This window comes from Perna viridis, chromosome 9 (genome assembly GCF_037379345.1).
Source record: "Perna viridis isolate PV_CMFRI_1.1 ecotype Kerala chromosome 9, ASM3737934v1, whole genome shotgun sequence".
Taxonomy (NCBI): domain Eukaryota; kingdom Metazoa; phylum Mollusca; class Bivalvia; order Mytilida; family Mytilidae; genus Perna; species Perna viridis.
Window position 1 is genome coordinate 22,143,515 of NC_142453.1, and position 16,492 is coordinate 22,160,006.

At 32.7% G+C, this 16,492-nt stretch overlaps 1 protein-coding gene across 1 annotated transcript; it reads left to right on the top strand.

The window, feature by feature from the left end:
- Positions 1 to 5: 5 nt before the first annotated feature.
- LOC148607339 (uncharacterized) lies at positions 6 to 16,130 on the top strand. The gene is made up of 13 exons (XM_088544599.1): positions 6 to 95; positions 1,945 to 2,044; positions 2,740 to 2,886; positions 3,646 to 3,753; positions 5,124 to 5,258; positions 5,773 to 5,867; positions 6,484 to 6,544; positions 8,298 to 8,322; positions 8,803 to 10,460; positions 11,163 to 11,237; positions 12,807 to 12,864; positions 14,820 to 14,922; positions 16,036 to 16,130. Exons 1-13 carry the CDS (start codon positions 82 to 84, stop codon positions 16,118 to 16,120), a joined length of 2,664 nt encoding a protein of 887 aa, XP_088400725.1. The 5' UTR covers positions 6 to 81; the 3' UTR covers positions 16,121 to 16,130.
- Positions 16,131 to 16,492: the final 362 nt, after the last annotated feature.

Sequence of the window (16,492 nt, forward strand, 5' to 3'; positions counted from 1 at the left end):
AAATTACTTATTTTTTTCCTTTAGATTTGTAAACAGACGACATGATCACATGATAAAATAAAAAAGTCATATGACTGCAATATGGCTGTTGTTGGGTATGTTGATATTTTGAAACAAAATTTAATTTAATGTCATTAAAGTATTTGAATGTCCATTGACCTGTAATCAAATAAAATGTCTGTGGAATAACTTTGTATTGAGGACTTAGATTTTCTTAAATATCAGTGAAAAGTTTTTGCTTTGTTTTTCTATTTGTCCTAGTTTCACACATCCATAATTATAGACATTGACAATGACAGTGCACTGACTTGACATAAAATTGATATAAAGATGTTGTTTAGAAGTGCAGGAAAATGCAAGGCTTTGCGATTATTTTCACCAGTTCGAGCCATATTTGTATATCAAAAGTTTTTTGTAAAGTCAGTGCACATGCAGACTGCAGTTATTGTCTTTATACTGCGTCTGCAACAAAAATGGATAAGAAAAAAATTTCGCACAATTTAATGTTTGTGAAGTCACAACAGAAGTTATATTCAGTCAGTGACTGCATATCACCATGCTCTGAACAGCGTCTATCATTCGAAATTCACTTTAGTGGCAGCAGCCAGCCCTGTCAGAAAATGCAAAGAGCATGCAAAGTTGGAAAAAATAATTTTAAGTGATGTTATCCAATGTCCAAAAACATTTTGTATGTATCATGTCCGAGAGTTTCCAATAGCCTGTTCCAGCAGTTAGTAAGAGAGGAAATGAGTGTCTGCCATTGCATGGAGCTTGGTATATCACTTGTTACTTGTATATATACATGTACAGTCAATGCATTTTGACTGTTTAAATAGAACTGTTGCAGTATAAATATTATGAACAAATTGAAATTCTTTATTAGCACAAAAACAATTACAATAATTGTCAATAGCTGAATATAGATATATATCAAGCTTTATGTGTACTACAATGAGTTAGTAATTCACTAGTCATATGTATAAACTTGGTTATAAACTACTATTGTATTTATTACTGAACTCAAGATTGTCATGCTTTTTGTAAGAAACATTGATGAATTAACATGCATTTAAAAGATTAAATCCAAGGTACAGATCTACATGTATACCTACACTTCTTGAGACGTTTAGGTTTCCTGAATGCACGTCCTAAATGCACGCTAAATGCTCACCAAACACACAATGAACAAATGCTTCTACGATCTGTTTAAATGAACACTTCCATTAAAACGCACATTAAACGAACGCTCTTAGCGATAGACCAATGATGAAAAATTATATTAACAGATATTAATGAAGAAAAAAAATTGGACAACAGAATTAATTAAAATAAAAAAAAAATACAAAATTAACAGTTGAATAAAGGAAATAATGTATGTACAAAAGAATGCTTCTATTGTGGGTTTAAATGAACGCTCCTATCGTGGGTTTATACTAACTCTCCCAGCATCTGTTTAAACAACCACTTCTCTCGTGCATTTAAACGAAAGCAAAATGATGTGTAAACGCATGATAAATGATGCACAAACTTTTAAATGGTAAACGTGAACATTTCAAGGAGTGTACCTACTGTAAGTACATGATATTTTTAAGGCTGTCCTAGAGATCTGTCTGTGTGCCTCTTCAAGCTATTTACATAGATCATTAATCAGGGGTGAAGATATTTTACAGTCTAATTAAAATCAGCTGTTGTGATACGCTACACCGCCTTATGCTCTTAGTCTATTAAAGAGTGTAAGGTAGAGTAGCATATCATTACGGCTGATTCTAATAAGATTGAGAATTTAGTTTACTTTGAGAATTTCAGTTTCGTTCAAATTTCCTCTGACCCTGTGACCTCCTCTTTTTTATTTGGATATTGCATGACTATCCACATATATATGTGAAATATATGTCATTATACTATTCAACAAAATGTTTCATCTTGTATTTTTGTTTAATACAGGAAGGGTGGATTAGGAAAATTCTTCATCTACGACCACAACAGACTGAAGAAGGAAGAAGATGATTTAATTGATGCTATTGTATATTTCTATCCTCTAACTGTAAGTCCAGTTTGTTGATACTTATCAGGCTTATAGCAATCTATTTTACTTTGTATACCAAGATTTTCAGGGTAAGTTGAAAAAAAATAGGGTCACAGATACAAATTGGGTGATTTTGTTACCCTGAAGTTACATGGTACCGCTGTTTTCCCCCAGCAAAATTATCAAAATATTTTGTAAAATTTCCTAAAATACCAGTTTACCCTAGCTAGCATTTTTTTCCAATTAGTTTTCTTCTTGAGGTTAACAAGAGGTGGCACATTTGAAAAAGAGTAACAAAATTACCTAATACTGTAAAAACAGATATCCATTTAAATTGACTGAAAAAAATGCAAAACTTACTGAACTACTACTTACACATGTACATGTCTTTAATGCTTATTTACTTATAAGTTTATTATATAATCAGAATTTCTAAAAATTAAACCACATGGTAATGACAACTTAAAAAAAAAAATAAGGATTGAAGAAAGACAGTGTCATAAAAAACAAGCAACATTTAGAAATGAAAAAAAAATTACTCCCCCCCCCACAAAAAAAGCAAAACAAGTATATTTAAGCAAACTGATTTCAACCAAATTTTTAAGGAAAATTGTTGGGGATGTACTAATTGAGCCTGCTTGAAGTGTCTGTTATTGATGATGTTCATTTCAAAATTATCAATAGTTTCACTGGCCTTTTTTCTCTATTTTCAGGTGTCTGCAGATGAGCAGTGTTCATTGTGTGGACAGTTAATGGGAATGTCTGAATTCCTTCTTGCCACAATCAGTCAATCTGTGCCTACATTTTTTAAGCTACAAAATGAAAAATATTGTTTAAAAAGGATAGGAGATTACACAATAGTAAATGATGTATTGGTATATCCATATTGGGGGGGGGATGGTGGACAGGGGGTTCTTCTTCCCCACTTCCCTCCCCCTAGACCACCACTTCCCAACCCTTTTCATTTTACTTCCTGTTTTATTCACAATCATAATCCCTGCTTCCTGCATTTGTCACTCCCCTTCAATCACTGTTTCCCATTCCTTCCAACACCATTTCCCACTCCCTCAACTACTAATTCATGCTGCCCTGAAATTTGGTATACCGATCCCCTGTACACCCTCCCATATAAGGATTGTTTTCAATTTTGACCAAATAATACAATATAACTTACCATAAAATATATATTCACATAATTGTGATAATGATGTTGGGAGGGTAGGCTTAATTAGTTGGGGTTCAATGCATGGTAAAGGCGTCAAACTACTCTGTAATGAAAATATTCATAAAATAAAATGCATGACACTTACATCATGTACATTGATGAATCAAGAAGTAGTTAAGACAAGTTTGAATTTATGATCTGTTTTTCAGGGATTGGTGTGATCATTTAATGAAAGTAACTATAGTAGTTTGTAATTACAGTGAAATCTGTCAAAACTGAGCCATAAATGACCAGAAAACCTGTCTAAACCGGTCTCTATTTAAAGTCCCTTTTATGAAGTTGAATATATTTTGAATCTTTGTTAACCAAACATCTGTCTAAACGGAACTAATTTTAAAGTCCAAAAAGTGTTCAGTTTAGACAGGTTTCACATTATTTATGATCTATTTTGCAGGGATTGGAGGGATCACTCAATGAAAGTGATTATTACATCAAGCTACAATTGAACTTTCTTTATAACTCATTTGTAATGTTCTGTGGCAGTTTCCAAAATATCTATCAGGTATGGTTAGATACAACCTGGGTTAGATACAAGCTGGGTAAGATACAATCTTGGTAAGATACAAGCTGGGTAAGATACAATCTGTGATATACAGTAATAGTAGGGTTGTGATTTATAACTTACTTTGCCTTCACAAAGTCAGGCCGAATAAAATTATACCTTGTTTTCCTGTTACCCAGTCGACTCATGCCTTGACCCTGACTGACTTATTTTCAAGTTAACAAAACAACAAAAAGTACCACCAAATGACCTGATATGTTATGGATGGTTGTCAATTTTCCATTTCTGTTTTAAGTTTGGGTGGTTCATAAGATTTTTTTGAAGTAGTTTTCTATGAAATTTGGAAAAATAAGTGAATTAAATACATTTAAAACAAAATCCTGACCTACAATTTTTTTCCTGTCATTTAACAGGAAACAGAGGTATAATTTATTTTTTCTCACTAGTAAACACTAGTGAACCCCAATGATTGAATAGGCTCTTGGGAAGCTTAATTGACACTGGATTGGCTTGGGACCACTTTGATGTACGTACCTAATAACTTGATTTAAAGTGATGGATATCATAAAAAGTAATGGGAAAAGTTGATGGTTGTTATTGATGGTACAATGGAAAAGCACATTTTGACAAGTGAACTTATGATTGATATTACATTATGACTCTTAAAGTTATTGTAAAACTGATTGTGCCTATGCTTCTTAAAATGAACTGTTTTTCAGTTCTAATTGCATTCATTTTGATTGTTTAGCAAGAACAATTGAGGTACATTGAGAATGTATTTTAGCCCTTTGTCAGGGTCATTTTAATGGCATAAAATTAAACTTAAGGAGTGTTTTACAATTACCGATATTTCTTTTTTCATACATGTGAATAAACATGTTCTTTAATATGTTGCTGTGACATTGGAAAAATAAGTACATAACCTTATCTGTTTAAGGGGGTACCCAACACCTAAGGGAAATAACTCAGTAAAAATCAGCAAAACGTTTTACTTCGTGATATTCAGATATCAACCTCAGAGCATCATAGTGGTCAAAAGTTTTCTTGATGAAGCAACTATATGTTCATTGAATTATTCCCATGAAACATATGGTTACAATTTATTGAAATTGATATACATATTGCTTCTTTTATCAAAGTCAAACATGGAATAAAACTTCAAGAAATTTAAACAGGCCAAATAAATTTTAGAGAAGATGTTAGGTACTCCCTTATAGGTATATTTTGCCACATTTTGTTTTTATGTCATATCACACACATGTAATTTTTTTTGCTTTTTTTCAGTAGACCTCTCTTAGAATTATTCTTAGACCAAGATTTTGTTTTATGCTTACACAACTGTACATGGAGTCATTTTTTTCCATTTTTAGCAATTTGTACACAATCCTGATGGCTTTGCTCCTGAACTTAGAAAGATATGGAACATTCTATACCCCTTGGGATGTTTCAACAACAACTACATTAGTCAGGTTTTCCAAGTGATGCCAATGATACCATTACCAAAGGTGCGTTTTACATGAATCATGGATTTTGAAAAGTTGATAAACTATGTGTGGAAAATATGTTTAAAAATATGACCCAGAAGTACAATTCCTACAGAAACATATCTGTCTTAATCTCAGGGAAAGACACTTGGAAAACATAAAGCTGTTATTAGCACTTACCTTGCCCCTTGGTCTACAAGACTTGAAAAATACTTGAATGTGAATTTCAGAGTATTCTTTACTTAAAAATTGTCATAATGAGTGAGATCTACATCATATATTTCAATTCAACGAAATACATGAAGCAAAACAGACAGAGTAGCCTCATTCTATAATTGTAAATGGTGAAAAATTTGAATATCAAGTTTTAAACATTATGACAAAACCATATCAAATTAATTTGCGATACTAATAGAAGTACAATAATGTCTGAAGAAAGCCTTATGTTTCTTTAAGAAATAAAACATTTATTACTATACAAAATTGGCTCATTAAACAAATAGCTGAACAGGTCTTTTGTTTTGATGTTTTCCAGAGTGGCAGTGATCTATTTTGTCAAGCATCAGACATATTACAGGCTAGCCAGAGAAGACCAGGTGTACATGTAGGAGCCATTCTATACAAAAATAAGTAAGTGGTAAAGTTACATTATATATTATGTATGAAGCATGAGGTAGACTTAGGGGTGTTTTGACCTGTATGCATAATATGCATTTATAGACAAGTCAGAAGTCTTGGAAAAATTGCTAAGTAAAAATTTATTTTCAAAACTGGATGCTTGTACTAATGTGGACCTGCTAAATTAATAAAGTTGAATTTTTTCTTCAGATTTTTCCAAAAAAAAACCAACATATTTTTGATAAAAATACAAAAAAGGCAAATACCATTTTATTAGTGAAGGTTGGGTTAATGAAAATTGACAATTTTTTCATATAAATAAATAAAAGCTAATTTCCCCATCCTTCCCATATAAAATCCCTATTTTCACAAATACTATCCCCATTCCCCACCCCAATTCACATCCCCCTATTCACCATATAGGGGGAATGGGGAGTTTACCCCACACAAGAACTTTGGTAAGATATACTAGATGGATCTGCACTTTTAAGAAAGTTGACAAAAAAAATATGGACTCATCATCCTCTGCCTGATTCTTAGGTGAACTTGTAATTAAGCATTCTGCAATATTCAGGTGTTGGACTGTACAGATTACACTGCCTTAATTTATATCATTTGTCCTTTGTAGAGTTTTATGTACTCAGATGCCTGCTGATTTAACTAGAAAGCTTGCTCTAGTGAAGCCTGAGGTAAGCCATTGTTGTTAACTAGGAAGCTTGCTCTAGTGAAGCCTGAGATAGACCCTTGCTGTTAACTAGAAAGATTGCTCTAGTGAAGCCCAAGGTAAGCCCTTGTTGTTAACTAGAAAGCTTGCTCTAGTGAAGCCTGAGGTAGGTCCTTGTCATTAACTAGAAAGCTTGCTCTAGTGAAACCTGAGGTAAGTCCTTGTTGTTAACTAGAAAGCTTGCTGTAGTGAAACCTGAGGTAAGCCCTTGTCATTAACTAGAAAGCTTGCTCTAGTGAAGCCCGAGGTTGGCCCTTGTTATTAACTAGAAAGCTTGCTCTAGTGAAGCCCGAGGTAAGCCCTTGTTGTTAACTAGAAAGCTTGAAGTAGTGAAACCTGAGGTAAGCCCTGGTCATTAACTAGAAAGCTTGCTCTAGTGAAGCCCGAGGTAGGCCCTTGTTATTAACTAGAAAGCTTGCTTTAGTGAAGCCCGAGGTAAGCCCTTGTTGTTAACTAGAAAGCTTGCTGTAGTGAAACCTGAGGTAAGTCCTTGTCATTAACTAGAAAGCTTGCTCTAGTGAAGCCCGAAGTAAGCCCTTGTTGTTAACTAGAAAGCTTGCTGTAGTGAAACCTGAGGTAAGCCCTTGTCATTAACTAGAAAGCTTGCTCTAGTGAAGCCCGAGGTAGGCCCTTGTTGACTAGAAAGCTTGCTCTAGTGAAACCTGATTTAGGCCCTTGTTGTTAACTAGAAAGCTTGCTCTAGTGAAGCCTGAGGTAAGCCCTTGTTGTTAACTAGAAAGCTTGCTCTAGTGAAGCCCGAGGTAGGCCCTTGTCATTAACTAGAAAGCTTGCTCTAGTGAAGCCTGAGGTAAGCCCTTGTTGTTAACTAGAAAGCTTGCTGTAGTGAAACCTGAGGTAAGCCCTTGTCATTAACTAGAAAGCTTGCTCTAGTGAAGCCCGAAGTAGGCCCTTGTTGACTAGAAAGCTTGCTCTAGTGAAACCTGAGGTAGGCCTTTGTCATTAACTAGAAATCTTGCTCTAGTGAAATCTGAGGTAAGCCCTTGTTGTTAACTAGAAAGTTTGCTCTAGTGAAACCTGAGGTAAGCTCTTGTTGTCTCTATATATCTAATTTAGTTGCACTAATTATATAGATGCTTTTGAATTCTTGTAAACCACAACCATTTAAGAAATATGTAGGAATTCGCAATATAAATTCTACAATAAAACCGTAGGAGAGACTAAATGATGATGGAGTGTCTTTCACTGATCATCTTAGCTGTATTTTTGGAAAAAAGGTGTAGTATATTTTGGGCTGTTCCATTAAAAGATATAAGGTATCTAGGGGAGGTAACTTTTTCACTAAGGGAGCCACCCATAGAAGTTCTATTGATGTCTTATATTGAACTCAATATTTTGTCAAGAGACCCAAACACCCACCTGTATACGAAGAATAAAAGTGCCTTCCCTCCTTCCCTCATACGTTTTACTGAAACAGCCCTAACCAGATAGTGGTTGTTCTAGTCTTTAAAATACAAAAATACCTGTTTTATATATTGTAAAAAAGGTGTAGTATATGTACTAATGTACAATCAAAAGCTTCATATCTGATGTTTTGTCAATTTTGTAGCATTTTCTTTGATCAATTGTTTTTTGCTTTTGATCTTTCAAACTTTTGACAGATCTCAAGCATTTCCTTCTTGAAAGCTTGGCAGCTCTGTAATGTAGGGTGTTTTTTTTTATTTCTGTGATATTAAGACGTTTTCTCATTTGTTTTTCAGTTACCCTGTATTCAACTCAAAACAGGCAAGTAGAAGTCTATAACCAACTTGTGTTAAGAATTGTAATTGACACAATGTTGAAAATGCTTGTGGATATCTTGAATTTATCTGATTTATTTTCTATTTAGCTACCCTTGTGATAAAAAAAGTATAACTTGTAGTCAATTGAATTAAAATTAAATCTCTCACTTGCTCCCCGTTATTGATACGAGATCTTTCTTTTAATAGAATGAGTTTGTAGTATAATTTGATTAAACAATGAACCTGAAAAGAAACAAAAAAAGGTTTGATTTGCATTTTATATGTACCAGGTATATTTTACTGCTCTATTGCACATTTTTCAAGCTTTTGACTTTTGAAGAATCTGTGGACTGATGGACAAATAGACAAACAGATGGACAGAAAAGCTCTATGTACAAAAGTATATTTGAAAAGGGAGGGGATATAAAAATAGCTGTTTTGTATATCATTCTATTTTAAAAGTTCTATTGTACATTTATTTTAGATTTTGACATTTCACGGAGTATACGGTTGATAACAGTTTATCTAACTAGGGAGGAGATGAAATCTGTTGACAAATCATTTAAACCAAGCGACAGGCACAACCATGCCTCAAAATTTGTCTGGAATGACCAGTCTTTCTATAAACCTAGTTTATCTATGTCAAGGTCATCTGCAAGCCCATTGTTACGATATGGCAAAATGATGGAAAGTATACCGGAAAAACACCTCCTTGAATTGGGTAGGTCTGCTGAAATCAGTGGAGATGAATTCAAAAGTGTACAGAATAACTTAATATGGACTACGCACGATGAGATTGAACCTTCTTCTGAGATTGTAGAATCTTGTAAAAGAACAAAGGAAGAGAGATATGAGACTATTAGTGATTTTGAGGAGAGTGTGAATACAATTGGAAAACAATCTACACTTTTGACTGTTGAAAGGTCAGAGGCTATGATTGATCTTCATGAGGATCAAGTTAAGTTTCGATCAAAAGTGGAACTAAGTGATTCAGGTGAGAAAAATAATGGTGCTTTAAATCTAACTGTAGAGGCAGACGTTCACAAAGATTACACTGAAAGTATGGACAGTATGAACTTTTTGGTCAAAAGTGATTCTTCTAAAGATGAGCCATGTTCAGGGTATGGTGAATCTAAACTCCAAAGTGATTCTGTGATAAACAAGACTGGTGATTCAGTAATAGGAACATACTCACAAGGAGATCAAAGGCATATCTCAAGTTCTATGGGAATGCATTCTACAAAGTCTGCTGGAACACATTCTAGTTCTCCTGCTCCACATTCCACAAGTGTAGATGAAACACATTTGAACAGTTGTATGAGCCAAAAACAAATTACTAAAAATGGAAGTCCTGCTTATAACTGTCTGAAAGTAGATTGTTTACACGAATGTTCATGTGACTGGGATAAAAACCATACTTTTGTACCTGAAGTTGTTCAATCCAGTGCTCCAAATCAAGCCTCACAAACAAGTAAAGAGAAAAGTAACAAAAGTGAGTCTGTTGAAAGCAAAAGTATCTCATCCATAAATACAGACACGAAGAAAAGTGATGATTTAAGTGCTATAGATGATGATGTTTTTGTGAGAGTGCCTCAGTTTGAGGTAGATAGCTTAACTAAGAACTCTATTACAGACTCCGACCAAGAAAAAGGACTGTTGTCACCACTTGGAATTGATTATCTTTCAGAAGATTCTGGGAGTGTTGAAGGCTCTGTTTCTGATGTTGCATCCCTGTCTACTAGTCGTAGGAAAGAGAGGTTTGATTTTCAATCCTCAGCCGACGAATCATCATCAGAATATGGTAGTTATATGTCAAAACGTGTGAGCGTTGATTCAACTTCAAACCGTAAAATGCCAAAAATTTTTCGTTCAAGAGACAATGATTCATTTGAATCAAGTGACTATTCGCTACAGGGTACACTTCAGAGCTCAGGCACAGTATCTTTACAATCCAGTATAAATGGGCACTCTCTTGGTAATGAGGAGAAATATGGAAACCAGTTCTGGGTACCAGAAAAGGACAAATTATATGAAATGACCTTGTACATTCAAGGTCAAGCTGCAAACCAATCAAGTGATATTTCATTATTATTACTGATAGACAATGCTGTCAGGGGAGATAAATCTGTGATTCATTCTCTGGTAAGCCTAATTATTTAAGGAAAATCAACAGTTTCATACTTTATTAAGAGTTTTTCATTGCATTTCTCCAGGCTTGAATTTTTGTGAGCCATTTACCCCCATTGTGTATTTTCTAAGCTTTCAACAATTTTCTTAGGAGAAACTGATTTCAATTTTACAAAATTTTGTAAGAGTAAAGTTGAACTTACATGTAACCCACCATAGAAAATATCATTGTCATATCCTAAGATAAATTTTGGACTTATGACTATTTGTGGAAAGGTCTGCTGGTATCTAAATTAACTCTCCACTATCACAGAAGTAAAATTCAGGGAATGATATGCTCACTAAAAGTGCTTGTTGAAAATTTAAATTTAACTCTCTCCAGTTGTAAAATAATTTAAACCACTACAATCTGAAGGAGAACCAATTTAGTCCCTTCTGAAAAATTGAATTGTACACCACCAAAATATATGACTTAAATTAAGTATAAAAAATTGCCAAAAAAATGACTTTACTGTCAACAATTGAACCTGTGGTTGATTTCACTAAAAAATTGTAGGATAAAACTATTGTTGTTATGGTGTCTCAATACTATTTTTTATACATGTAATAATGTCATAACGTATGAAAAATAATTTACTCACACATTTCTGTGAGATTGACTGCTGTTCTATAATCTAAATCTAAAAAAATCAAATTCACAATGTGAAATATTTTCAGTGGAAAGATGCATTACCACAGCTAGCTGACCTAGATTTCTATGTTAGAGAGAGTGTGGACCAACATGTAGATGAGGTACATTATTACTTCAATTATATTCATGCATAAGGGGAGATAACTATAAAAAAATATGAACTTGGATTTGTCTAATTGGCATGTATCTCAGATATTGTTTTATTTGCCAGTGTATTACAGTATATATATACATTTTTCCTGATTTTTGCCTGGTAATTTTTGTTTCTATGCAGCCCATTGTACCGTTTACCTGTCAAATTACTTGTGATAGCTTTTCAGACCAGCCCATTTTGACATTCAAAAAATGTGTAATGTTAAGGAGGTAGACTTAGGGTAAGGGACATAACTTTGAAATCAGTGATATGTATGTATCATATTCAATTTCAAGCTTTCGATTCTTTGAAATAGAATGGAATCAGTCCAAGTTACTTTGATGCTTACATGAGAGTGATGTAAAATAGTGAATACGAACATTCCAATAATTTGTAAGAGTTATGTCCGTTACCCTTGGTTTTACATCCTTGAATCATTATTGGTTAACAAAACAGGTACAAGTGTAGTCAGTTTCAGAATATACATGTAGTTAACCCATTTTAACGATACAGAAACAATCTTTAAAGAGAAATTTTTTTTTTTTCATTTACAGCTAGTTGAAATAGACCAGTTCCAATTTCAATACAAATCTTGGTAGGCTACTTAGTAGTTTAAATAGCTCTCGAGGTAGAAATCTGCCCTACATTTTGCCAATATGTCCTTCTTAAGTACTTCAGAACACCTGTGTGAGCTTTTTGACACTGTCTTTTAAGTTTGAATAGCTGCTAAAGCTTCTTCAGATAGAGAGAATCTCAGTTTAACAATGTATGGGCATCAAATTCTTTTTAGAGAAGTTTCAGCATTCTGTTCCATTAAGTAATTGAAACTAAAAATAGGCTTGGTCTGTGAATATTTGAATAAAATTAACAGTGCTATCCAATCAAAAACAAGTGAATTACTTGTATATAGAGTACAAGCTACACAAACACAATGGTGGATGGTATAATATAGAGGTTAAGGTCATCATAATTGACATCTATTCAAAGTTAATAGGCAATGTCCAAAAGATCACACAGGTGTTCTGAAGTAGTTTAATAAGACACATTGGTATAATGTAGGGCAGATTTCTACCTAGAGTGAATTACTCACTAGCCTACATAAATTTGTATTGAAATTGGAACTGGTCTTTTTCAATTAGCTGTAACAGCTTTAAGTATTTGTAACTGTCAGACTATTGCCAAGTACAGTATGTGTATAATATTATCCCATTTTTTTGTGACTGTGGATTTATAGAAGTTTTGGTTAATAGTTACTTTGTAAAAAAATCATAAAAGGCTTGACAGTTATTACTATATTAAATTGGGCTTAAATTTTTGGGTTTTTACTGGTTAAAATGTATTAAGAAATGTGTTTTGACATGATAGAATTAGGCAAAGTACATGTTTATTATATTGATCAGTAATTGTGGCCGTTGTAAGACTGTAACTAACTAAGGGGGTTTTTAATGACCTTGATTACCCTGTTGAGTCTCTCACGGATGGTAAGACTGTAAAAGTCATTGTATATATATTTATTCTACAGTATTGATTTTTTCAGGGTTTTATGGAGACTTCAAGTTACCTGAAGTATGATGACCTTTTCCACAGGATTGAAGGTATACTGCTTGTAAAATAAAATCTTTCTTAAATTTGATATGTGTCCAATATCGTCCAAGTATTACTGCAATCTATCATTGATTATTGACCAAACTGATCTATTAAATTTACAATCATACTTGTTAACTCTGCCTTTTTAGGGGGAGCCTTCCACAAAAAATGAAAAATTCAGAATCTTCACATAAAAATGTAAGATTAATGGGAGGTTTTTGGTTAGAATTACTATATTTTCTGTGGAAAATACTACATAATTGAATTTTTACATAAAAAATTTGCTTTTATGTAAAAATCTCATAATGGAATCTTGCACATCGAACTGTTCTAGAGGTTAACAGGTACAGTACCTGAACTTATCTATGCAACTATAATTTTGATCAATTATCCGTTACCAATCATGATCTGATCTGTCGATGATCCATCAAACCAATCTGTTAAACCTGTAATTGCTTCCATTTACATCACGTGACTGCTCATTGGTTATTATATTTTATGAATGGGTTTGTTTCAATTATCCATTTATAGGCATATTTACTAAATGATATAAATTTAGACATGAATTTGTTTGCTTTTCTTCTACATATTTTTTAATAAAATAATAAAAAAATGTGCAATTCATATACTCAAAGAAAAATATAAATTGTATTATATTGGATTCATTTGAAATTTGAATGAAAATTCTTAAATTTATATGAACCAATTATCCATCAATTTACGTAACAAAACTGCCATCAGATCAGACATCATTCATCTGTCATTGATCTGTCAAATAGTTGTGTGTATTTGATGAAGGTCTTTTAATACAATCTCTTGGCTTTTTACATCATGTGGCTGCTTTTTTTTTTTACATAATCATACCGCCTGAATACTACGAAAATATCCATGGGGGTTTTATGCATGAATAGTCTTCAACACAAAAGAAAATTATTACAGAGGCCTTCAAATTCAATGAAGTATTGTTTTTTTTTCTAGCTTTTTATATGACAACCTAAATCTAATGCACAAATTTTTTAAATGTTTTGTCATAAATGGTGGTTGATATTGTTTTTTGAAAAATTTTTAATTTAGGAGCTCTCAAGATGAAATCCCTCACAAATTTAGGAGCTCTCAAGATGAAATCCCTCACAAATTTAGGAGCTCTCAAGATGAAATATGAAATCCCTCACAAATTTAGGAGCTCTCAAGATGAAATATGAAATCCCTCACAAATTTAGGAGCTCTCAAGATGAAATCCCTCACAAATTTAGGAGCTCTCAAGATGAAATCCCTCACAAATTTAGGAGCTCTCAAGATGAAATATGAAATCCCTCACAAATTTAGGAGCTCTCAAGATGAAATCCCTCACAAATTTAGGAGCTCTCAAGATGAAATCCCTCACAAATTTAGGAGCTCTCAAGATGAAATCCCTCACAAATTGTGACACTTAGCAGATATTTTCAAATATAACAAGTGACAAGATTTAGAAATAGTATTAGATTTGTTCCTGTTAAAAATGTAATTAATATGAATCATTCATCAGTCAACTAACAAAAATGCAATCATATTGATAAAAAGGCCAATATTATGAATTTTAATCCCAGCAACTCTTTGCCTGTTCAATGACTGATTATTAACTGACCAATGATAGATCAATAAAAGACCACTTACATATCCATGGGATGATCAGATTCTTAAACTCTTTTACTACGGAAAAACAGAAGTACTTTCAATTCAAACATTTGTCCATGTGTCCACTGGGAAGAGGTAAATTTATCATGTTTATTGACCCCATATTTTATTTGCTTAATAACAATAACATTCAAGTATTTTAATGGGTATTGCTTCACCATAAATGTTAAATAAAAAAAAACACACCCTCACACTTAGAACTAACTCTTTATTGTATTCTATTTGATTGTTAATGTAATGCAAATAGTCCTGTATCTAATCTGTATAGTTTATATCATTTAAATTGAAGGAAATGAAATGGATGTTCCTGTAAATGAAGACTTCCAGAAACTTGCAGGAGAAATACATAAAGACTATCAACTAAATGGCGATTTCACTAGTGTTGCTCTGACGTAAGTTGTTAAAGATTTGCAATAACATATAAGTTTGCACAGTATTTTTATCTTAAGTTAATTTGATTTGTTGAAAATGTTAAAACCACCACTCAACCAGCCTGGTGTCAATTTCACAAAAAATTCGTAAATATAAAATTGATCGTAAGTAATGTCATCACAACCTAAAATAGAATCGTTACATCATAATTTATGATCAATTTCACACTTACAACTTTTTGTGAAACCAACGCCTGGTACAGTCAAACTAATATCTGTTTATCCATCCATCGAAAGTATTTTTTTCATATGTATAGATAAATGCAATTTGACTGTTTCATGCTGCTTAATTCACTTCAAGTTCAAAACCATATGCTCTAAAAGTAGTAGTCTTTTCAGCTTTAGATTTTTTCACCTGTAGATGAAGTCAGAAAAATAAACAGTTTTTTTATTGGTCATACCAACATCAAATTATGATTGTATTTTCAGAGAGAAACCATTTAATAACAAACGGGTTGGAGATGGGGGGTATGTTCATAATATTAAAAAAAAAACAACAACATTTTTTGTTTCAACAATACATTGGGAAAAAATGGAATGAAGACTTTATTTTGAAATATTTGCCAAAAAATTTTTGGCTGAAAAAAATTGCTGAAGGTATAGGGCAAAAAAAAATTATCAGACTTCCACAGATAAAAAGAAAAAAATGATGATAAAATTGCACAAACAATATTTTGGCCCCCCCCCCCCCCTTTAAAAAAAAAAAAAAAAAAAAAAAAAAAAAGATGGAATCAGACCCTCATTAAGTAAAACAGAATGTTCTTATACTAAGATCAAGGCATGATAAGAAAATAATGTTTGGTATTTAGATTGCATTACCATCTGTTAAATATGTACAAGTCAGTTTTGAATTATACTGATTTTATTAATATTTTCTGGAGTCATAGTTAAATACTAGAACATAATGATAAGTCACAATCTTTTTCTAGGAATAAATTAAGTGGTACATATTCATAATCTTCCAACTCGTAACACTTAAAGACATAGATAACTGGTTACATATCTAATTTTAGCCCCTCTGCATTAGAAAAGACATATCCTTGTTAGAAGGTCATTATTTTTTTTCCATTACAGAAGCCATCTATGTAGCTGTAACAGTAGTAGAGACAGAACAAATGAACTTTATTATCATGTAGATGGTCCAAATTCTAATAAATAATTGTATATTGTCTTAGCTCCTTCTTGTCCATTAAGGAACAATATATAAAATGTTTTTGTTGAAAAATACAGTCGGTTGCGTAAACAGCAAGGCTTCAACAAGCATTTCCATGTCTTACACCAAATACACATACAGGACTTATTTTTCAACAGTACCATTATGTTGTTTTATTCAGTAATAATTTAATTTTTGAGGGAACATGCTTTCTGATTAGATAAAAAACTTTGTCCACCATCTCATAGACCAATTTTACTGTGATGTCATCAACCTTTTTATATGAATTACTCGTTGAATCTTAATACTAAAATTAAATTATGAGGAATGACTTTTACATTTAGATTATTTCTTCATTGACTGAAAAAATAAAATGAT